Source organism: Parasteatoda tepidariorum, chromosome X1, assembly GCF_043381705.1.
Source record: "Parasteatoda tepidariorum isolate YZ-2023 chromosome X1, CAS_Ptep_4.0, whole genome shotgun sequence".
Taxonomy (NCBI): domain Eukaryota; kingdom Metazoa; phylum Arthropoda; class Arachnida; order Araneae; family Theridiidae; genus Parasteatoda; species Parasteatoda tepidariorum.
In genome coordinates this window covers 69,973,560-69,997,182 of record NC_092214.1, presented here as the reverse complement: position 1 = coordinate 69,997,182, position 23,623 = coordinate 69,973,560, and the positions used below count along the sequence as shown (strand labels likewise).

The window sequence follows — 23,623 nt, the reverse complement described above, 5'->3', positions numbered from 1 at the left end:
CTTCACTCTATATGAATAAATACAGCTAAGTTCTGATTATATTTCATTAATGACTAAACTTATTTCTATATAAAAATAATTATGAACGATTTTTTTGAAAAGAAAAATGTTGCTGAATTCGGTTTTATTATTCGGCCGAATTTTTGGTATTTTGCCAAATCACTATTCTAACATCCCTAATTTCTATTTGATTTTTTAAAATCTTGTTATTTTTAATACTATGAGGTGCATAAGAATTTCCAATAGGGCAGTGAGTTTTCAACACATCTGATACATGCCTATTCGTATCCTGCACTCTCTTGTCTATCATTTTTTGGGTAATTATCAACTACTGATTTCTACATAGTTATTAAAATCCCGTTTTTTATCTAATTTTTTTACAATAAACAAATTTCAAATAGCAAATTTTTATATGTTTGATTCGGTGTGATTCCAACTTAATTCACTTTTTACAACAGCCATTTTTGTTGCAATTACTATATGATTTTTAAAATCCTGTAATAAATTCGTCTACCATATTTCATTGACTCTATATTAAATTCACGTGAATCTTTACAAGTTCAATTTGTGCAAATTCTCTCGTAAATTCACTGTCCTGGCGATCGTTTTCTTAACAAGTCAGTGTTCTGGATTTGTTATTTGTGCTCGGAATTTTAAAATCCAGATTTTTTCTTTTAGTTAAAATATTATTAAAACAACATTTTTCTAATACAATATAACATACATTTGAGTAATCTTAAAAAAGGAAGGAAGAGTTTAACAGATTTCAACATGAAAAAGATATGAATCTCAACACGGAATGGCAGAAAACAGGACAAAAATACAGAACAGTTGGCAGCTATATGAAACAGTAACTTAAAGGAGGAAAAATTTCATCCTTGTAATAAGAAGTTTTCTATGGTAAAAAATTAATTATATAAAGTTGTTATAATTATCCTTTGGCTAAGACGTTTGAAATTTGGTTGATACTTTTGAGATTTGGCTGATTCATTGGCTAATAATTTGAAGTCCTTTGAGTGGACCCTGCTTCTGAAGGGCTTTAACCCAAATCAAGCCATAAACTTATGATGATCAGATGTAATTAGATCTAGAGGTTAGAATGTTAAAAATTGATAAAAGAAATTATAAAATTATTTTTCTTTTTCTAATTCAGATGTTTTAATAATTAGGAGATGACTTATACATTAAAAATTAAATGAGTGAATAGATAACCTTTAATGTGCGAAAGAAGCTTATATGTTTTTCTGTTAGAATAGAATAGCATATTTATATTTGAAAGCAAGCTTAAATTTTAGTTTCTTGGATTTAAAGATTCCTTACAGAAAATTCATTGCCATACAACTTATCAAACATTTAATTAAAAAATAAATAGAACTAAGAAGTTGTGAGGCTGGTGTTAAATGACAAAAAGAGGCAGTGGCAATTACTGCAACTGCTACTCTTAACTTTATTTATCTTTGTATTTTTTTATTGCTCATTCTTTAATTTTTTTTTCTATCTTTAACATGATTTGCATTTTTAAATTTCTATTTTATCATTATAATCTTATCCTTCAATCATTGCCACCTTTTTCTAAAAGATATTTATAATTAAACTTTCCTTTGGAAATAATTCTTTTAGGGATTTGTTTTCTATTTTTGTTATTCCTCTACCCGTTTCATAGCAAATTGATAAGGTGTGTCAAAGACGAAATACTGCATCTGTTCTTTCCAGCAGCAAAATAAATAAATAAATAAAAAATCAAATATCTGCCTATAGTTAGAGGAGTTCCTTTTCATCAATAATTAAATCTACTTTACGGCCTCAATAATTTATGAGTTATTAATTTATTTATGGTTTATATTAAAGAATTATTAATTTATGGTTTTGATTTTGTAAAATTTAATGTCCTTACCAAATTAATTTATGTTTTTCATAATTATTGAAGTCACAATCTCTAAAACTTAAATGTTTTTGAAAATTTCAAAATATACTGAATATATATTAATAAAAATTTTCCTTAAAAAATAATAGTATTAATTACAGAAATAAGTCAATTTTTTGCCCACTGTTCAATTTTGACATTTGTATCAGTTTTTGCCTTTAAGTCGTTTTTATTTTTTCAGAAATTTTCAAATATATGTAAATTAAAAAAGTTCAGAAGAACCCAATAGTTTGATGATTTTTAATTAAACTATACACAATAAAAGTCTACAAATGTTACATCCGAAATGGTGGAATTGCCGTTAACTAAATATTTATAAACACTTGTCAAAGTGTTCATTTTGGTACTCTTGAGGGAAAATTTTCTCAATGGTACTTACTTCAAAATAATCATCAACAATCATTATTTAAGTAACTTCTAGGCAGTAAGTAGAATGCAAGAAATTAAAAAAATAAATAAATAAAACTTATAAAAAGAAACAAATTGAAAGGGTATACATAAAGCCACACCCAGCAGAACCATTACATATCTTTTCGGTTTAATTTTTATAAATTCAAAAACCTTTTGGTGCTTTGGCAATTGTAGTTGTTACATAATACTGACATGGAAATTTTCCTACTCTTTTGGAATTTACCTCAAATAAAAATATTTACTGTATACAAAGTCCATTTAATTTTTCTTTATCTGTAAAATTCAAAACTGCAAAACCTCCCCTTTTAACATCAGTTTATATTCATCTTTAAAGAGTAAATACATATTGTAAGGACTTTAGCAGAAGAATTTAGAAAGAATATCCACTTAGATATTAAAGAGCAAAAATTTTCATGATTCAATTTAAACATTTGACTCAGGTCACATGGCTACCAACCATTGTGTCAATTTTCATAATTTTTTTAAACCTTTTAGTTAAATAAAAACAAACATAACTGAAAATTTATATTTTGTAACAATATATTGTTTGCATCAGCAAAACAGGTGTGATTTTATGCAAATAAGTATACAGTTTATATACTCACGGTTCAGCTTCAATTGATTTTAATTTAGCTACATAATTAGAAGGTATGTAACCTTCCTTTTTAGTAGCTTTAGATCGGGCAAACCACCAGTCTCCTTGAGTGTCATTTAAAATTTCTAAATGTTCTCCTTTTTTAAAACTCAAATCTTCGTCTGTTCGAGCATCATAGTCATACAAGGCAACAAATACTTTGGCACTATGGCCTAGTAGATTGTCAGAATCAATCGGAACAGGTGGTAAGATTGGTCCACTCCTAGCTATTGCATCTGGATGTCTGATACTTGTAGGTTCATGAGACTGAACAGGCACAAGCATACTTATCTGTACTGGTCCGTTATCATTGTTTCTTTCAGACAAGTTCGGACCGCTCTGTTCTCCTTTTTTAACAGTTTTGTTGGTTCGGCTAAAACAATTTCCCATTTTTTTTTTTTTTTTATATTATAAAACAGAAACTGTTTCAAACTATTCAATGTAAGGAGTTTGTTGTGACGATTAGATTTATAAAAACAAAACAATACTCATAATTATCAACACAAACAATCAATCCGACACACAAACTCGTCTATTAGTTCAGTCTGAAGTGTAAAAGAATTGGACATTATTTTTTACATTATATTAGTTAACCTTAAAAGTTCATTAATTATTATAAATATCCCTATTAATTCGGACACGGAAAATTTTTTTTGTGGCAACAACATAAGATTTTTGTTGCCAGATCTGAAGCATCGATATATCTAAACACACCCACTAAAGAACTGTTCCCTTTGCGTATAATAAATTCGTGGATGCGAGTTCAGAGATGCAAATGAAAATCTGAAACCAATCGCAATTCACGCTCTCGTTTGCATCTCCTCAAATGCATGTTTGCGAATTTCTTACTTGCAGTGAAAAATTCATGCAAGTAAAAAAAGTGATACATTTCTGATCATCTTTCAAGTACTTTCTTCTCAGGTGTAAAAGTTAACAAAAATAGGTATCTGTAAACGTATTTATGAAATAGCGGGACAGAGCGGGACATTTTAATGTACTAGGTAGAAATTTATGCTTTCTTTTTATTTAAGTTAAGTGAATTATATTGTTTGTCAGTTTACAAATTTATATTGATATTTTTCATATTTAAGATCAGTTTTTTTTGTAATTTCTCATAAATAACGTGATGATATTTTTAAATGTTACTTTTGATTTCACGAATTACTTGATTATTAGTACAATATACTGCCTGCTAATTATTTCCAAAGAACAGAATTTATATTTTATTATTAATATTTTTTTGGTGGAAAATTGTGAAGAAAGTAATTTTCCTTATTCGCTTTTTCATTTTAAATTTTCAGAAATAGCGAAATTCTTCAAAAAGAAATCAAACGACTATTAGAAAAAGTTCTTATCAAAATTAATTGTTTGACAATAAACAAAAGAGGATTAATTCTCTCCAGAATGGCGCTTCATGCTTCGTTTTCTTAATTTCATTCTTTATCTTTCTCATTGAGATTAATACATAGTTCTACAAAATTCATAATAGATTAAATTAATGTTCTACAATGCTGAAGTAATTATACAAAAACACTGTATAACAACACTGAAATAATTAATATATACAAGGTAGAGTAATCTATGGTTTATTATTGCTATGTCTCTTATCTGATATAAAAATCTTTCTTGCACCTGTTAGATTTGATTTGATTCCCCCATTACCAAAAAAAAAAATCAAATTTTAAATTAAGCTCTTTTCTGGTTAAGTACTAAATTATGGAAAGCATAACGGAACTGAAACCACTTCAACAAGTACCACAGTTGATGCTTACAAGTGGCATTTTCGATTTAGAAAGTTCATTTTCTTTATTTAATCAGTCACTTTCAAATAATGTTTAGTTCCAAAGAAAAGATATAAACCATATTCTACAGGCTTCTGTTTAGAAGAAATTTGGGTCCGTTCACAAAATATCTTTCCATAAAAATGGACCCACAAAATAATTCATCTTTTAATCGGACCCTTCACAAATTTGTTTATCTTCATTATTGTTTTGTCAATCGAATAAACCAGGGATAGGCAAACTTTTTGGTTGCGGGCAAACAATCGAGAGAAAAAGTTTGGTGGGCCAATTAGAAACACTCTTAATAAACCAATTAAAAAAAAGTATATAGGTAAAAAAAGTACAAATTTTAATTTAAATATTTAATGAGATGAATGAAATTGCAATTTCATTTTTAAAAGTTCCTTATATTAAGATGTGCTTATTTTAAGGAATGACGCAAAATGCTTGTCTGTTAGTCTAGTTTTGAAAGGATTTTTTCTAAGGTTCATAGTTGAAAACACTTGTTCACATATATAAGATGTAGCAAACATAGCAATGATTTTCTGGGCATGAGATATTAAATTTTGGAAACTAGTTTTTGGTAATGATTTGTAGAACTCAAACTTTGGCTTATTTAGAAACAACTGCTTCGGATGCTTGTTATTGCAAGTCAATTAATTCAAGCTGCAAATCCGACCTTACTGTTTCACAATTTACGTTAAAAGTCAAGGTAATTCTGTTTGAATTGCACTGAAATCTGCGTTAAAATTCAAAATGGAGTTTTTTCAAGCCATCTTGATAATTCTTAATCTTTTCCTTATTTACTGAGGGTATTGACTTTAACCCCGAGAAATAACTCATTCTTAGCTAGCTGCCCAGCAAACAGTTTCAGCTTCAGTTTAAAAGCTTTGAGATGGGCCCAGATATCATTGATAAATTGATTTTTCCCTTGCATCTTAATATTCAAGTTGTTTATATGACGAAGAAGATCTGTGAGAAATGCAAAGTCTGAAAGCCATTCTGTATCTTCTAATATTTCACACTTTACTGAAGACTGTTTCTCATAGAAAAACGACACAATGTCGTCTTTCAGCAGTCAAACTCGCTCGAAAATACACCCGGCACTAAGCCATCTTACTTTCGTGTAATACAGTACATCAGAATATTCAGATTGCACGGACTGAAGAAAATATCGGAATTGCCTGCGATTTTGTATGCCCACAAAATCGAATAGTATTAACAAGATTTACTACTGCTTCAAGCATAGGTTTCATATTTAATACCGATTTACACAGAGCATCTTCGTGTATAACGTAATGTAGAAAACTAACATTATTCCCGGTATAGTTCTGATTAAAGAGTCCAACAAATACAGATTATCTTTTTTTTCTATCATATTTTGTACCCCATCAGTCGAAATATTACATATTTTTGTTATGCCCACTTTCAAAGTTAAAAATCCTTCCTGAAACTCACGAAAAATATTACATCTCGTGGTAGTTCCCTTTAAAGAATGCATGCGCGCCAGTTATTCCATAATTTCAAAGTTCTCATCAACACCTCTTATAATTAATACTAAGCAGTATCAATTATATCAGTGCTTTCATCCATTGCTATTGCGCAAAATTTAAATTGTGCAATTTTTGATATCAAGATTGTGACGTAAAATTTTTATAGATGACTTCGATTCTAGAAGTCACTGTTTTTCGCAACAAGCTTACAGCCTCAAAATTATTGTTCATGTCTGGACATAAATCATCACAAACTTGGAGCACACACTGTTTAACAAACTCCCCACCCCATCACCAAGAGATTTATTATTTTTAGCAATATTATATGCTACTATGTAACTTGCATGCATAACTGCTTCTTGGACACTGTTCATCATGAAAATATTTTGTCGGCCTGCAGACATTGCTTCGTAGTTGGCATTCTTGTGCTTGGCTGTAAAATGTCGGTTAGGGTTGTATTCATTAAGATCAGCTACAGCTTTATTGCAGATAAGACATACTGGTTTATCTTTTACAACTGTAAAAAAACGTTTCCAAGTCCATTCATCATTGAACGCATGGTACTCTGAATCAACTTAGTGTTTTTTGGTAGCTATTTTAGGGTCAACAATTTTTTCAAATAACTCAAAAAAGCACTGGCCATTTTATGCATTTAATAATTTTACTATTATTTACAATGATGTTATATGTGTGCAATATTTCCATACGCAATAAATAATGTTAGAACTCACGCTGACAGAAAAATCCGCTCATTGTAGCCTAAAATGCGCAGTCTGCCACGTGTGAAGTACAATTCACCTATATTAAATTCCATATGTCCTCGAGAAAGACAAGTGCTCATTGGAGCCAATGTACGGCTATTCTGTAAAGAGCTTTTGCTTTCAACATTTTACCAATTGAAGTTGTCTGTGCTAACTATTTCCATCAATTTATGTTTTGTAGAAGAAAAATAGAGAAAGTAAAAAGGTCATCAGTACTTTGTTAAAAAAGAAAAAGCAAAAATAGCTTTAAACAAAGTGGGCAAGAAAATGGATGTACAGTACAGAACCCGTTATCCGGAAATCAGAAAACCGGAAAACCAAAAAACCGGAACGAAATTCGATAAATTTTCCCGCCATTTTTTTAAAAAAAAAATGTTTTTTTCCTCATAAGATTTTAGGATTTTTCTTTCTTTTTGAAAGATGTTTACCTTACCATCGTTTTGGAAATAATCATTAGTGTATTACTTCATCGTTTTCTCTTCTTTTTAAGATTATTTCCAAATATATTTTTTTTACTTGGGTTTACAATAAAGAAACGGCTTTTTGTGGCGATTCAGAAAACCGGAAAAATCAATTATCCGGAATAGCGATGGTCCCGATCGTTCCGGATAATCGGTTCCCTACTGTATGATGTATATTGTTTATATTTGCCACTGATCGGCTAGTTAAAATTCTGTCCGCGGGCTGAATAAAGCCGTAGTTTGCCCATCCCTGGGATAATTCCTTCCCGAAGGGGGGGAACGGTTCGAAACGAACTAAGTTTCCTTAAGTTTAAATTCCAAATGTAGTATTCTAGGAAAATATTTCTACTTTTGCAAACATCGTGTGCACATTCTTATTGATATTAAATGAAATTTTTTTTTGAAATAAATAATTGATCAATTTATAATTATAATAAATAAAATTAATTAATAGAATGTTATCTAAATAAAAATTAATTTCTGGCAATTTTTTAAATAAAATATTATAAATTTAAGAATTATTTAAATGTGCTTAATGCATAACACATTAAAAGTGATACATAACTAAGTTGTGTTTTTAAAATGTTTTTAAAATATATCATGTTATTTAATATATGTAAGTGTTATTTAAAATATTTCAATTGTAATTATTAAAAATGTGAGTGATTTTGTTACCGCTATTCATCTAAAATGAATATTCTCTGTTGAGCAGTATAGGCTAAATACCAAATATTCGTATGTTGCATCTCTAATTTATTAGCAGAAATTGTTGAGCAGAGTTTTGTATCTATTTACAATTTAAAAACTTCCTGAAAAGAGTTTTAGCAATTTTTGCAATAACAGGACCCTATTTGCTCAAATTCGCAGAGGCAGGATCCTGGTTGAAAGAATGTGACTTAACTCTTTATTTTATATTCACAAATTATGAGTAGTTTTTTTTTTGACAATTTTACAAAAACTGAACCTTTCACAAAATGTCTGGACAGACCCCTGTTCTATAATACTTCAATATTTATTCATACTGTTTAAGGACTGAAATAATTATGAATAATTTACATTGGATGATGTTTTGAGACTGCACAATTTTCGATTGAATATCAAATAGTTTTATAGTTTCTGAGAAACTGTCATTATCAGTCTCCTTATCCCTCTTTGTAAATCCTTTTCTCATACTATATAAGTTCTAGGAGTATGGTTAGTCCAACAATGCATCATTCGAACTCTAGTATCGAATTTGATTGCTTTTGTAAGATGAATTGTTAAGATTGGAGTTTTCCCTTTAATTTGTTCAAAAATAAGGGTGTGTCTGCTTGTAATGTTTAAGGTTATATTGTTCTTTAGTAATCTGGAATATCAGGTAGCCAGAAAGTCTGCTTGTATTGTTCTTTTTAGTAATCTAGAAATATCAGGTAACCAGAAGAATATCCGTCACTAGGATCTGAATAGTTGGAACCTTACTATATAATTAAATATTACTAACAATTTTTTTATTATTTTAGAAATTCGAATTAATAAGTAACAGTAAAAGGAAACAGTCTGTTAATGTTACTACTTAAAGTTTTCAAAACATTTTAAGAACATCATTTGACACAATATTAGTTGGTATAGATAATAATTTTAGAAAATTATTATTTGAGTTTTTGACATTGCTGGGGTACTCTCAAGATTGAATAAACATCCCCTTCAAATTTAAAAAATCTTTCTATTTTCAAAAACTACAAAAATATATATATAAAATTTGTATTTAAATGATAAATTTTTAGCTATATCTGAACTATCTCTTACTGTTAGGAATATTTTGTACAACAATATTTTCAAAAGACAAAATTGACTTTCTGTAAAAAAAATTAACATTAATGAGGGGGAAATAAAACACTGAAAAATTATAGCCTCTTTAAGATCACAATGCAAAACTGACAAAAGTTCTGCTTTTGTGTTCTTTTTAACCTCAGAATCACTCACACCATATAAAGGAGATCAGCAAGCAAGTTTCTGTCTTGAGTAAAAAATAGTAGTCACCACCCAAAAATCTGAGGCTGGCCCTAGAATTGAATATCAAATCCATTGCTCCTCTCTGGCTTGCTGATTTCTTTGGTCAGTTCGTGTTGTCAGCTTCGTTTGGTTTTGATTTCTAATAAAAGAAAAATGAATGATCATTGTGATGCATCATATTTGGATGAAATAAATTATCTTATTTAATATAAATAAGGCTAAATACTTTTTTTTAATTTTCATTCATAATTTATATGATTACATTTGATCAAATAAAATGGGAAATTCCTCCCCTTTCTCTCTCCTTTTTTTTTTTTTTTTTTTTTTTTTTTTTTTTTTTTNTTTTTTTTTTGAAATAAGAAAAAAAAAAATATCTTTTCATGACATGAAAAAATTACTTTTTCTTTGTACTATTATATCAGATGATGCATAAATTAAAAGAAGAAATATTTTTTAAAAATAGAAATGAAGGATTAAAAGTTACCACAAATACATAGTGTAAACAATCTCTTTATAAATACTCAGTAAAATTTTAAATCAATATTACTTTTTTTTAATCAAGCTGATTTATGTCAACATACTCTGCATAAAATGGCATAAAAAGTTTATTCATAGTAACTTATAAGCTTTTTATTTTAATTCTTGAAATTGTTACCTGCAACTTTAAATCTTTGTAATAAGCTATATGAAATGCCTTGAAAATTTTGACTCATAATTTGAAACAATTTCGTTGTCACTGGCCTAGTTCTTGGCTACACTTGAAAAGTACTCGTTTAGTTAATATGATTGATTTAAGCCGTGATGGCGCTGGGGATAATTCACTCATTTCCCAATAAGGTGACCCGGGTTCAAATCCAAAAAATGGCTGGTCGATACGAATTTGGCACTTGTCACACTATGACCAAAGTGCTGGCGTAAAATATCCTCAGTTGTAGATGGAATCGTGGGTTAGAGTGCCCTTGCCAACAGACTAACTGTAAGAGGTTTTCGTGTTTGCCTCCAAGTAATGCAAATGCGGGTTAGTTCCATTAAAAAGTCCTTCACAAAGGCAAATTTCTCTCAATACTTGATCCAGAAATTCTGTTGTCTTTTGGATTGGGTTCTAAATTACAAGGCTAAAGAGTTGACATTGATTGTCAAAAAACTCAAATTGTGTCGGATGTTTAACGATGATTTTAAGAAATAAAGTATGATTGGTTTCCTAAACTTTATATATTTTTTCCTCCCACAGTAATCACAATGAGTGAAAAAAAGGAAATTCCTCCTAAAGTTTTTCAAGAAATGGTGAAGGTAATTTTGAACATATTTATTTTTATTTGATAATAATCATCGTAAACGCTGGGAAAATGTCATGGCTACACCTAATAGCTTCTCTATTTTTTGTAGTCAGTAAGTCTTTTCTTGAACTTTTCTGTCCTTCAAGAATTTTTATCTGTTCACACTATAATACATAGCCTACATACACATAAATTTATTATCACTTATATATTTACAAGAACAAGACCTAGGCAGAATTAATCCTATTAAAAACATTATGAATAAATTTTTCACAAGATAAGGACCATTCCCAAAAAAATCTGCCCGAACTCTGATTTTTGTATTTTTCTATGAAATCGTGAAAAAATTATTTCCTTTTTAAAAAGAAGTGAGGTTTGAGCCTAAATGGTCAAATATGTAGAGCCTAAAGCTTGCAACATTTGACTATAGATAAGGAATCATCATATTATTTGTATAAAAATAAGTCTTATTTTTAAAAATAAAATTAATTATAAATGGATTTTTTTTTCAATTTCAAGAAAACAGGACCCTTTACAAAAAGTCTGGAATAACCCCCATTTATGCCACATGGACAAAAACTTTATTTCTTGTCTAAATATGAAATATGCATTTGTGAAGAAAAATTACTCTAGAATTTAAATTTCTGTGATGGGTCTAAAAATGGATATAATTTCTTTATGTCCATTTTGGTCTAAGCAAAACAAATGCCAACCTTTATTCTTAAAATGCACTTAATAAATTCAACAAAATTGAGCTTGATGCTTTTTGAACTATTTATTCCAAACATTTAAATGTTATGTTTTTTAAACATCATAAATAAGAAAAAATTTATTTTTCAAGTGAAAGTACTTACAATTTAAGAGAGAAGGATCCTGTATCTATAGTCAAATTTTAAAATTCTCTACTTATGATATTGAACCATTTAGGTTTGAAAACACCTTTTTTTATTATTAATTTAAAGACTTGAATACATGATTTAACTTCAGAAAAAAATTATATATGTTATTTCCTTTTCAAATAGAAACTTTTTAATAAATAATAATTTGTGAAATACAAAAAATTTTAGAGTCTGCAACAAGAATTTAATTTCTGAAATTCTCAATACCTCCTAAATAATAATAAAAACTGAAAACAAATAGCGTTTTCTCCTAGTTTTAACATTTAACCTGTGATATTTATTTAAAAAAAAACATTTATGAGATAAGTGGAATAGCACCTTCTCATTAAATAATCAAGAAAATTGTCATTTCTCCTTTTTAATTCTTATATTATATTGTGGTTGTTATCACATTTTTTTACTGTTTTCTGACCGACACAATATGACAAGAGGCACTTTAACTTGACTGTATTCTTTTTTATGGTAGGAACATTTGCCCAATCTGGATTGACTGTTCCGACTAGCTTGGACTACTGGTATTCCACTATGCATAAATTTGCAATCTGCTCTAACCTAATCCTCTCATTTGAAAAGCTGAACTTGTCAAGAATGCATTGTACTCAGATGGGTATAATAAAAAAGCAAGGTATAACTACCCATAATGGTTATTGAAAATTTAAATAAATTCTTGATAGATCTATCAAGATGTATCTATACAACTAGTTTCAGTGAAGTAAAGAAAATTTTTAAGGAATTGATTTGTTACTTGTCTGTCGGAATTTTGTTGAAATTTTTTTTGCATTGCTATGCATTTTTGATAAAGTTTCATTAACTCACATTTCTGATAAAGTTCACAAAAGTAATTATAAAAATAGATTTTTAAAATTAAAAATATTGCAACTAAGTATTGTTTTTCTCTGGCCACTAAAGTATGTGATTTTCATGATCATAAATAAATACTGTTCAACTTAAACTAAAACCTCCTAACTTAACTAACATTTGCTAACTTTTAAAAAAAATAATCTATGTTTGTACATCAAACATTTGTCCTACCGCCAGATTTAAGAATAGGTCATTTTTAAGCTTACAAAATTCAAATACACTCAAATGCACATTTCATAATTCTGTCATTTAATTATTATTTATTTGAACCTAAATAAAATTTGTGACCAGCTTCCAATTTCAATACTATCATGGTTCTTAAGTCTGTTTGTTTTTATTTTAGAGAAGGTCTAGTGATACAAGAATGATGTTTACTTCTTTCTCACCTACGAGTAGCATTTCTCAATCCACACCCACATCTGGTAAAAAAAGACCCATTTGTGATGATAATTTCAGGGTTTCTAAACTTAAAACACCTAGTTGCTCTGATTCATTGGAAAAAGACACCATCTATACAAAAGAAATGATTGAAAAATGTGATAATAAAGAAGAACTGCTGAAAATGTATGGAAATTTAAAGAGAAACAACCTGGAGCTAGAGAAAAAGCTGCAGAAATTGCAACTAGTCAAAAAGCATCATTCTAAAGTAAGTTATCTATGCTTTATATTTTTACACATTATTAATATTGAAGTACTTTGTGGAAGAAGGTTCTAAGCAACATTTTTGAAAAAAATTTAGATTTATGTAGAGAAATTCTTGTTTTAATATTATTATCTAACAGTACAGCATTATAATTTATTTTGCTCAGTCTTGATAATTTACTTTGCTCAGGATGAAAGGACTAAGTGAGAGTTATAAAATATTTTTGGTTCAGTTCATTTTTAAGCTATAATTGTCTCCCATTTTTGGAACCTCTGATTAAGATTGCTTTTTTCTTTGTATGTTATATGTTATTTCTATGAATATCTTTTGCATTTTGATTTTTCTTAGCAAATATTTTAAATACTATGCATAGTTAAAATTTTTACTTAGTTTGTACTGTAATTCTTATTTATTAAACGGTTAAAATTCACTATGAAGAAATGTCAAATGAAGGAACAGAGAAAACTATTTATACATGCTAGGGAATTTATAGATTTGGTAGTTGTCTTCATCTTCCTGATAAAAAAATATTTTATCCTTATTTGTCCTGGTTTTTAGCTTTTTATCTTTTATTCCTAGTTCTTGTGTGTGTTCAGAACACCTCATTTTCTATGGATATACTAATTAAATACATGGTTCAGACATATAGCCTTACCAGCTGAATTCATAGCTTTTACCTTTTTGGAAATTCTGTCATTTTATGAAAAGGAAACTCTATTAACAATTTTACATTATCAAATTTTAATGATGATGAATTCAGGAGTCGTATGCGTTATTTATTGTTTTCAGCAGAGACAGTAAAAAATCTTGTCAATTGTGTTATAGATTTATTTCTCTTTCATGGATTTTAAAATATATATAGGTAAAATGGAATATTTAATATTTTTTTTCAATGCAAAATTATATAAAATTTTTGCATGTATTTATTTTAAACTATTATAAGTTATTTAGTATTGATAAAATTATACTAGTAACTGTTACAACTTTCTGTTCTAAACAAAGTAATTCTGAAATTAAAAATCGTATATTTTATTATTCTTTCGCTTAACATTTGCTTTTTTTTACAATTAAGCAGAGCAAATTATACTTTTTAGCTTGCTGTTATCAAGGTCAAGAAAATAATTTTAAAGTAGTTTATTTAGGAAGTTCCCAAAATGGGAAACTTGGTGTTATCAGGAAATCCGACAATAACTGCTGAAAACATAGTTGGAAAGTCACTGTCATATCAGAATAATATCACATTAAAACTATTAAGATTTTTATAGTATGTGGAAATCAGATATCAATAACCACCAAAAAAGCTCTTTAAAGCTACATAAATTTACTGTGGAATATGTGCAATTTGAGCATGTTTGAAAGTAATGACTTGAATGCATGATTTAAAATTTCCAACTTATTATTTTTTTCTTTTCGAGAAAGAAAAAAAAAATTCAAATTATTTTCATCATATTCATGTGTTAGTAAACTACATGTTGTGCACTCCTAAACTAAATTATTAAAAAATATTATTAAAATTCTATAATATGCCTGAAAAGTATGAAAGTACCAACATAAATAATCTAAAAGATTGACAAAATGTTTCTCTCACCAGTTTTATAATAATCTACAAAAATTAATAGTTTGTAATGTATTATGTTCATATAATTAAGAAGAATAGCATAGAAAATATTTTCATGCGGAAAATTTCTGTGTTACCTCATTTTGTTTATTTTTATTATTGTTATTGAAAAAGGTAAATTTAACTGAATTCAAACAGTTAAATAACTACAATTATTATTTCAAAAGAATTTTTACAAAACACAAGACAATTAAGTTTAAAATAATTTGTAATATTTTATTTCAATAACTGTAAAAGTTTACCGTAAAACTACCTCACAAAATGTATTAACAAAAGAAAAAAAATAATGATTAAGGTAATTTTGGTAATCCTTGAAATTAATTGATGAATAAAAAATTGAATTGAAAATTGATGAATAAAAAATTGAAATATATTTCATCAAAAATACATGAAGAAAGGTATTCCTAATAATTTAAGTACACCCTAATTTCTACTTGGGCAATTCCACAGTAAGTAAGATGTTATGGAAGGGACATTTTGGTCTTTATCTTATTATTTTATAAAAATTACTTTTTAAGCTTTTTTCCATGTTCTTTTTAGTAGGTTCAATACATACATACAGTCAATTTGAAATATCATGAGGCAGTGGTATCATTATCACATCTGTGTAGAGGTACTTTATTTGCTCGCAGAAGCTTGTAGCATAAGGACGTTTTGAAACATTGTAACTTAGTCCAATCCTTGTTTTCTTAATTTCTTTGTTAACCAATCGTTACTATGGCCAGTCTTCATCATCTTGACAACGCCACAAGATGACGAATAGTTGGAATACTCGAGACAGACCAATCATAGGTTACCTGTTGTAGACACCTCAGGATTTAGAGAAATGTGGTGTCCACTTGGAAATAGTTAATAAAGACAGGAACAGTAGTCTGCTAGACCTGGTCAAGGCCGCAAAAGAGCAACAACGCTGGCTCAAGACTGATTAGAGGCTTCAAAGATCACTATGGTCTGGTGGTCTAGGTAAGCATCATGACATGTGGTCATATTGACCATCATGTGTTCGATCGAGGTACTTTGACAGGTGCGTGGTACCGGGACACGAGATTCTTGATCCTATGTGACACTTTTCCGCAGAGCATATGGACTAAATTTCACTTTTATGATGATAATAACCATCCATACAGGGCTCAGTTTGTGAATGAATACCTCCGATCGGAGGATCCTCCTTCTGTGGCAAAGAACGCAATAGCTCAGTGCCAGTAATAAATTGATCCAGGATTTAATTCAACTTGAGGAAATAAATTCTAATTCAAAAATTATTTAAACAGAAATATTTTGTGATTGCAAATTCTTATTTTATTAGGAACTTGAGTCTTGCTTTTTGTCACACGTGCAAAGAATATACAGTGACTTTCATTTTATATTTATTTTACTAGTTTTAGCATGCACAATCGAGAAAGAAAAAAAAAATAAAAAAGAAAAAAAATTTAAATATATATATATGTATNTTATATATATACACAGTGAAACCTCCTTCCATGAATAAGCCCTTATGTATGGTCTCCGCAATGCGGACACTCCCTTAACAGGACGTGGACAGTCATTTTTGCTCTGAAACGTTATTTTCTACCTCTTCAAACCGGACACTACTTTTTCTAAATTTTAAAAAAATAAATTTTACAAGAAAAAAATGCCACTCTCCACCATTTTTTGAAACATGTAAATTTTTTGCCTTATATATAACTAAGAACATTAAGCTATTTCAGTTCTAAAGACTATCATTCTCCTGTCACCTTTCTTTATCTTTTTGATTTCATCTTTGGCTAGAAAGAAAGGAGAATGATTCAGCTCATGTAAAATATTTCGAACGTCGGCATCTTTTGATCTTTTTATCTGGACTACACAGTTGTGACCCCACATCAATTCCTCTTCCCCACTGAAATTTCCTTTCTACTTCTAATCAGTTTGTACCCTGCACTCATCCCATCTGGGTTAAAAGAATAGAATAGAAATCTTAGTCATGGAGGTATTCATATAAATCAAACACTTATTCAAACTCTTGACAAATGATTGATTGTGAATACAAATCCGTAAACCTGGTTTCTTACAGGTAAGCATTGTCTTGTTCCTTTTTCTATGCATTACTGGAGGTTTACATTCAGGGAGGTATTACGTTTCTTATCAAGTGATGGGGGAATAATCATATTGATTGAAACCGAGTGTGGTCGTGACGTAGAAATATAAGTGTCCATTCCGTATCATATGACTGATTTGAATATCTGTGTAATTATGAAAAACATTTTCATTTCTTTGTAACTACATCTGTTGAAAGTGTATTTGAGATAAAACTTTTGAAAGATCTTCATTCTTGAGAAAGTCTTCTTGTTCAACTATGCCTCCCAAAATTTTAACTTTGAAGGAAAGAATTGAACTTTTAGAGTATCAAAAAAGCAATGTCTGAAAATTGGCCAAACACTTTAAAATTGGAAAGACTCAGGCAGCAGACATCATTAAAAATAGAGAAAAACTTATGAAACTTTGGTGCGAAAATGGAAATAAGAACCAAATTAGAATATCTTTGGAAAACGGACCTGGATTTAAAATTGATAGATGCGTTTTCAAACGGTTTTCTCAAGTTAGAAGCAAGAAATATCCAGTATTTGGACCAATGTTACAGGAAAAGGCTAGAGAGACAGCTGAGAAATTGGGAATAAAGGATTTTAAAGCCTCTAATGGATAGTAAGAAAAGTTCAGAAAGAGGCATATGATTTCTTTTAAATCAATAAGTGGAGACTCTTCTGTGGATGCTGACATGGTTAAAGAATGGTTGGAGAAGCTGCCTTCCTTATTGAGGGACTATGCACCCGATGACGTATTAAATGCTGATGAAACTGGTCTTTTTTTTTGGGCATTACCGGAAAAAACTTTGTGTTTAAAAGGTGAAAAGTGTGAAGGAGGTAAAATGTCAAAAGAAAGATTGACAATTTTACTTTTCACAAGTATGACCGGAGAACAAGAGCCTGTTGATTATAGGGAAATCAAATAAGCCCAGGTGTTTTAAAGGAATGGATTTATTTAGGCTTGGAATACAATGGAAAGCAAATCAACGAGCATGGATGACCCAGGATTTAATGACTGAGTGGTTGCTTGAACTTGATAGAAAAATGGGCCGCAAAGACAGGAAAGTTATTCTTTTTCTTGATAATGCAGCGTCTCTTCCCAACATTAATCTAAAGAATGTAAAAAATGCATTCTTTCCTCCAAATGTAACATCTGTTTGCCAGCCACTTGATCAAGGTGTTATTAAAAACTTCAAAGTATTTTATAGGCAACTAATTTTAAATCACTTGATTACGAGCTTAGATGGGCCAAATAAAGAAAACATAAAAATTTATGTTTTACTATCTTTGTGGATAATAGCAGCCTGGAATAAAGTAAAAAGCTCAACCAGTTTAAACTGTTTCACTAAGGCAGGCTTCAAAAAAGATACATCAGAATGCAATATCCTTACAGATGTCGTGGATGACACAAATTCTGATGATTCCTTTTCTGAATTAACAAATTTGATTCGCATGACTGGAGAAAGTGTTGTCAACGGTAATGATTTTGTAAACATGATGAAAATATTGAATGTCAAAAGAATGATTTAAATATGGTCGAAATTGTTGAAATATTAACAAATATTGATGCCGAGAGTGAAAATGAAGACACTGATACTCAACTGCTTTCAGAATACGAACCAAAAGTGAAAACTTTAAGTGATGCTCAAACTTGTATTGAGGAACTGAGACAGTTTTATTTATTGAAAAATGATGAAATTGGTGTAACGATGCTAAATAATTTAAAAATGTACCATGAAGATATGGTGAGTCGCAGTCACTTAAAACAAACTTCTATCACATCTTTCTTTTCAACTGGATAATAGTATAACAAAGGCATGCATTAGATTTCTTAATCTTCTCTTTTTGTATCATAAGTATTATAATTTTGTTATGTTTAAATAAATGTCAATGTGAATAGTTCTTATATATTATTTAATTATTTCTAAATCATAGCAATTATTCTAAAAACAATTTATGGCTTGAGTATTCTTTATTAATGTATATCCTTCGCCTAAACGGACAATTTTTTTGGTCCCGAGAGTGTCCGCTTAACAGAGGTTTCACTGTATATACAGTCGTCCCCACTTAATCGCCCCTTGGATATTTGAATACCCGCTTATACGAATAAAATTTAATGGAACCAAATCATTTTATATTAAACTAATGTTAAACTTTCCCGTTTAAATGGTTATTTGTTGTTTTTTGCCCCCTCTTAATTGCATAAAGAAGTGGTACTGAAATGAAAAAAAATTGTTTATTTTTGAGAAATGTTTCACCTGCTAAAATGGAATTTACTTTTTTCAGTTAAGATAATGATACAAGGTGGTCATTTCAATAGGGATTTCATATTCATTAGTAGGTGTTTGAGATGAGGTTGAAAAATTAATCAAATCTCGCTGCCAGTTATACATTGAAGTAAACGAAGGGGGTTTTACCGCTCTTTGACTTACTTCACTCACACATCATTTAGTATGTAAAAAAGGGATAGAGTTATTTGTTTTTAGGTCAAGACTTGTGGTCCCCTCTTGATGTACTATTAGCTTTGATAAGAAAAAGTTTTAAAAACCTAATATAGTAGTGAAAAGAGTGTCTTTCTCTTAAGTAGAATAATTGCTTAATCCAGTGAATAATTTTGAGTTGGTTGCAAGTTGAGTGCGAAAAAGAATGATTTAAATTAATCGGAAAAAAAAAACAATGACTCTTTTAAACAATAAATTTTATTAAAAATCCCCAACTAAAATAGAGCATTAATTAGGAATTTCACAAGATTAGAAGGTTTTAAAAAAAAATATTGAATGCGTTTGAAAGGAATACGCACAAGTCATGAAAATTTTAGTAGAAACTTAAAGGGAATATCTCATTTTGATAAATTGACGAATTAAATGGGCGGAAAAAAAAAACAATTCAAAACAAAACGTCTTCTGTTATAGAATTTTTCGGATGGGATCAAATAATATTTTAGTTCCTACATGATACTTTTCACTAACGTTGATTTATTTTTATGCAACTTTAAATGACATTTTTTTATGATTCTAAGGCAGAAAGGTTTAATTATAATTATTTATTGATCATAAAACTGAGTTTATTTAATCAAAACGCTGTATTATGCATTAAATACCATTAAAAATTAAAATTTCGCAAAAATTTAGAATTTAAGATGGAATATTGCACTCCCCATTTAATTGAATAACCCGCTTAGTTGCATAGATTTGACTGGAACCGATGATATTCCTTTAAGCGGGGTTGACAGTGTGTGTGTGTATATACAGGGTTCCCACGGTCCTTGAGAGTCCTTGAAAGTCCTTGAATTTTTTTGGTGCTAAATTTAGGTCCTTGAAAGTGCTTGAAAAACGTCTTAGGTCCTTGAAAAACTTGATAGGTCCTTGAATTTGTCCAATACTGCCGGCGGCCCTTTTTATAAAACACCCGCGGATCTTTCTCGTTCTTTCTGTTTTGTTCCCGAGCTCTCTCACGTGGTTTTTAACGCCACCGTTTCTAACCGGGCCTAGCGTCTTGGTGTCTGCCAAGCGCGCGGAGCACAGCAGACAATCAATGCGTTCGGGGCGAGACTCCACTTCATCTTCTGTCGCATATGCTTAGATCTTCTTTTTTCTTATCGAAACTGGAATACTCTCGAATTTCGTAACAATATGTACCTTGTAGTTTTCAATAAATTTGCCGTTTTACCATCCGCACTTGTCCTTACGTTTGCGTCATTTCAAAACTTTATTGTAAAGCGTATTCGCAAAGGCACGGCTTCGTATTTGTGTTATGTAGTTTAGACTAGTTATGCCTGGGAAGTGCTATTTTAATCCCCAATGGATGGATAATCAAGCTTATAAAGAATGGATTTTATCGATGCCCGAAAAGAAGTTCAGAGCCAAGTGCCGATTATGCATGAAGGAGATCGATATCGCGAAAATGGAAGAATCTGCTCTGAAATCACACATGAAAGAAAGGTAAAACAAAAAAGCAGTCTCATGCCCTGAGTTCTCTTTTTCCAAAGACATCAACATCTAATTCATCTGGTGTAAATACTCCTTCAACATCGTGTGCCCCATGTGAAACAGAAACTTTAGTGGCCGAGGTAACATTGTCTTCTTATCTGGTCAAAAGGAATGTGCTTGATGCTGAAATTCTCTGGAGTCTGAAGTGCATCACTAGTAATTATTCATGTAACTCCTGTGAAGGGATTAGTAAATTGTTCTCCAAAATGTTTGCTGATAGCTGTATAGCGAGACAATTTTTTTGTAGTGCCACAAAGTGAGCCTATTTGGGCTCCTTTGGATTGGCACTATACTTCAAAGGGATTCTTATAAATGAGCTGAAGAATGTTGATTGCTACACTGTACTCTTTGATGAGACGTTAAATCAGTCTCTACAATCTAAGCAGATGGACATTATGGTAAGGAATTGATAATAAAGTTTGCACTAAGTATCTTACCTCCCAATTTATGGGTCATGGAACTGCAGAAAATATTTTGTCCTCTTTTTACAAATGCATGGATGATGGTTAAAAGCTCTCTAAAATACTTCAATTATCCATGGATGGACCCTATGTCAATTGGAAATTCTATTAGAAGCTTCAGTGTGAATTAAAAGAGAAATATTCCCACCAGGTCATATTCATTGGCAGTTGTGGATTACACATAACGAATAATGCTTTTAAACATGGTGAAAATGGGATATGTTCCTTCTAATTTTTATTTTCAGAAAGAATTGTTGCTGCATAACATTTAGAGAAGGTTGTGTAAATTATGGATGAATAATTTCAGAAACGATGTTTAATAGAGGAGAGGAGGGGGTTATGGAATAGTCATGGAATATGGAATACCTAAGATTTAGCTCTGTCTTTCATGCAGCCTTCACATGGAAATACACAGGATTAAAGGATTTCACCATTAACACCTCATTACCATTAGTTATAGATTGTGCTGAAAATGATTTTGTGAATTAATATGTAAAACCAGTAGGGTTGTTTTTAAAAAAATATAAATTTTAGTCCATAATACATATACTCTCTTCTCTCTATATAGGCAAAGCATTTAGGTATTATATTTGAAATTAATTATTGCCACAACAAGCATTGTTGCTTCTAGTAAAATAGAAGAGAATAATTTTTAAAATTGGTCTTAGATTAAGGTCCTTGAAAATTTTGTTGAGGTCCTTGAAAAGTCCTGGAAAGTCCTTGAATTTCAATCTCATTATAGAGTGGGAACCCTGATATATATATATAATAATTTTTAAAAACTATACCTAATTATCAATTTTCACAGAATGAGATGCTATTTCAATGGTTTGAAGGGCACATCTCATGCATTATAAATACATTAGTGCTGATGATTAATTAGGTTATAAAATAATTCAAATGTAATGCTTTTTATTTTATTTTAGATTGTGCCTGAAAATTTGATTTCGTTGACTGAAAAATGGTTAACTACTGCACAGTCTGCACTTGTGAAATTGTATGAAGAGTTACCTGAACCTAAACCCAATGATCTTCTATGCCTTATGAATAATTTGCGAATCGATCCTGCAATTGTAAAATATGATCCTGATCATCCAACATTTTCTCTTGCAGATTAGTTTTCATTATCAATCATTAATTTTTGTTTATTTGGTCACTAGTCTTTTTTTTCTGTAGTACTTATTTTCTTTACATTCTGTCAGCACTTTTTCTTATGAAAAATGTGCATTCTGGAAATTCTTTTTCACTTAATCACCAATAAAGTGATAGTATGAGGAAGAATTGCTTTATTTTGTTTAAAATGGAAATATTTTATAAATTGTTTGCTTTGCCTTTTCTCTTTTTGTAAATGTTTATGACTGTTCATTTCATTTTGTGCTACTGTAAATCTTTATTACTTTTTTAATATACATTATTATCGCACAATTGTTTTCTTTATTGTAAGGAGTTAAAACTAGTGAGGTTGTGTAATGATTGATTTAATTATTTTGCATTATTAACATATCAAATATTTATTTTCATTTTACTGCTAGTTATTTTTGTGATGTTCTAATGATGGTTCTTTATATTCTGTGTGTACATTTTTTTAATGGAAAGAGTTTCTTATAAAATATTTTGATAATCATCAAGAATGTGATAGCTTAATATTGTAAAAAATAGAAATATTTTATTATTAGTTATTATAAATTGTTACAGACATTAAAACTAGTTGTTCCAGTAAGCATTATTCTTAAGAGTTATTTTTCGAAATTATTAGTACTACTGTCATTAGCATAATTACTTTATTTAGTTTAGTTTCTTGAAACTAGATCTCTCCCAAGAGTAATTTAATGTAAAATTTTTTTTATTGATTTATGTTTGGCGAAAAAAATTGTAAAAAAGTTATGGTTTTTGCTGTTAGAATAGAAAGAATGGTTTACTCTTACCATTGTCTGTAAATATATGAGAGGTCTGTGAAACTGATAAAAATTTAATTATAAACTGATAAAAAATTTTCAAGGTTATATTGAATAGAAAGGCAATAAAAAAAAATTAAGCTAGTGTTTTATACTTAAAGCTTTTCTCAAAATTTTTCAGAATGATTGGTTTTTTAAATATCTGGATAAATTATCTGGATTAGATCTGGTAGATTATATTTAACACCATTTAGGCAATAAACTCAATATAAATTTAAAATATTTTGGTTTTATAGTTATTACTAAATATTTTTGAATGTTGATTTCTTCTAATTTATTGTAAGCAGTGTATGATTGATCAGATAAACTTTTTGAATTTCATTGCCTTACATGCAAGTACTTTGTCTTCCATAATATTATGTGTATGTTAATGAAATAAAATCTAATAAAAAATTTCAAA

The 23,623-nt window shown here is 29.5% G+C and overlaps 2 protein-coding genes across 7 annotated transcripts in view; one reads left to right on the top strand and one right to left on the bottom strand.

Moving 5' to 3' along the window:
• Positions 1–3,711, bottom strand: part of LOC107451028 (tyrosine-protein kinase Src42A) — a 25,680-nt gene extending 21,969 nt beyond the window's left edge. Inside the window, exon 1 of the mRNA XM_016066995.4 lies at positions 2,941–3,711. Coding sequence (XP_015922481.1) covers positions 2,941–3,359 — 419 coding nt within the window. The 5' untranslated portion in view covers positions 3,360–3,711. The remainder of the gene's footprint in view (positions 1–2,940) is intronic.
• LOC107451034 (uncharacterized) lies at positions 3,667–23,623 on the top strand. Of its 6 annotated transcripts, none has more exons than XM_043041102.2 (5): positions 3,667–3,970; positions 10,689–10,747; positions 12,100–12,258; positions 12,838–13,140; positions 22,195–23,623. In XM_043041102.2, the coding sequence occupies exons 4-5, from the start codon at positions 12,859–12,861 to the stop codon at positions 22,384–22,386; spliced, it is 474 nt and encodes a 157-aa protein (XP_042897036.1). In that variant the 5' UTR covers positions 3,667–3,970; positions 10,689–10,747; positions 12,100–12,258; positions 12,838–12,858; the 3' UTR covers positions 22,387–23,623. The 6 variants fall into 6 exon arrangements, with proteins under 6 accessions (XP_042897036.1, XP_015922489.2, XP_015922488.2 ...); XM_071187243.1 differs by having other exon boundaries at positions 3,941–4,538; XM_016067002.3 differs by lacking the exon at positions 10,689–10,747 and having other exon boundaries at positions 3,857–3,970.

What these genes read in the sequence shown, in the direction of transcription:
- LOC107451034 (XM_016067000.3), top strand. Translation starts at nt 10,697, where the DNA reads ATGAGTGAAAAAAAGGAAATTCCTCCTAAAGTTTTTCAAGAAATGGTG. An exon ending in TTTTTCAAGAAATGGTGAAG is followed by an intron (nt 10,748 to 12,837) that starts GTAATTTTGAAC and finishes TTTTTATTTTAG; the next exon opens with AGAAGGTCTAGTGATACAAG. An exon ending in TCAAAAAGCATCATTCTAAA is followed by an intron (nt 13,141 to 22,194) that starts GTAAGTTATCTA and finishes ATTTTATTTTAG; the next exon opens with ATTGTGCCTGAAAATTTGAT.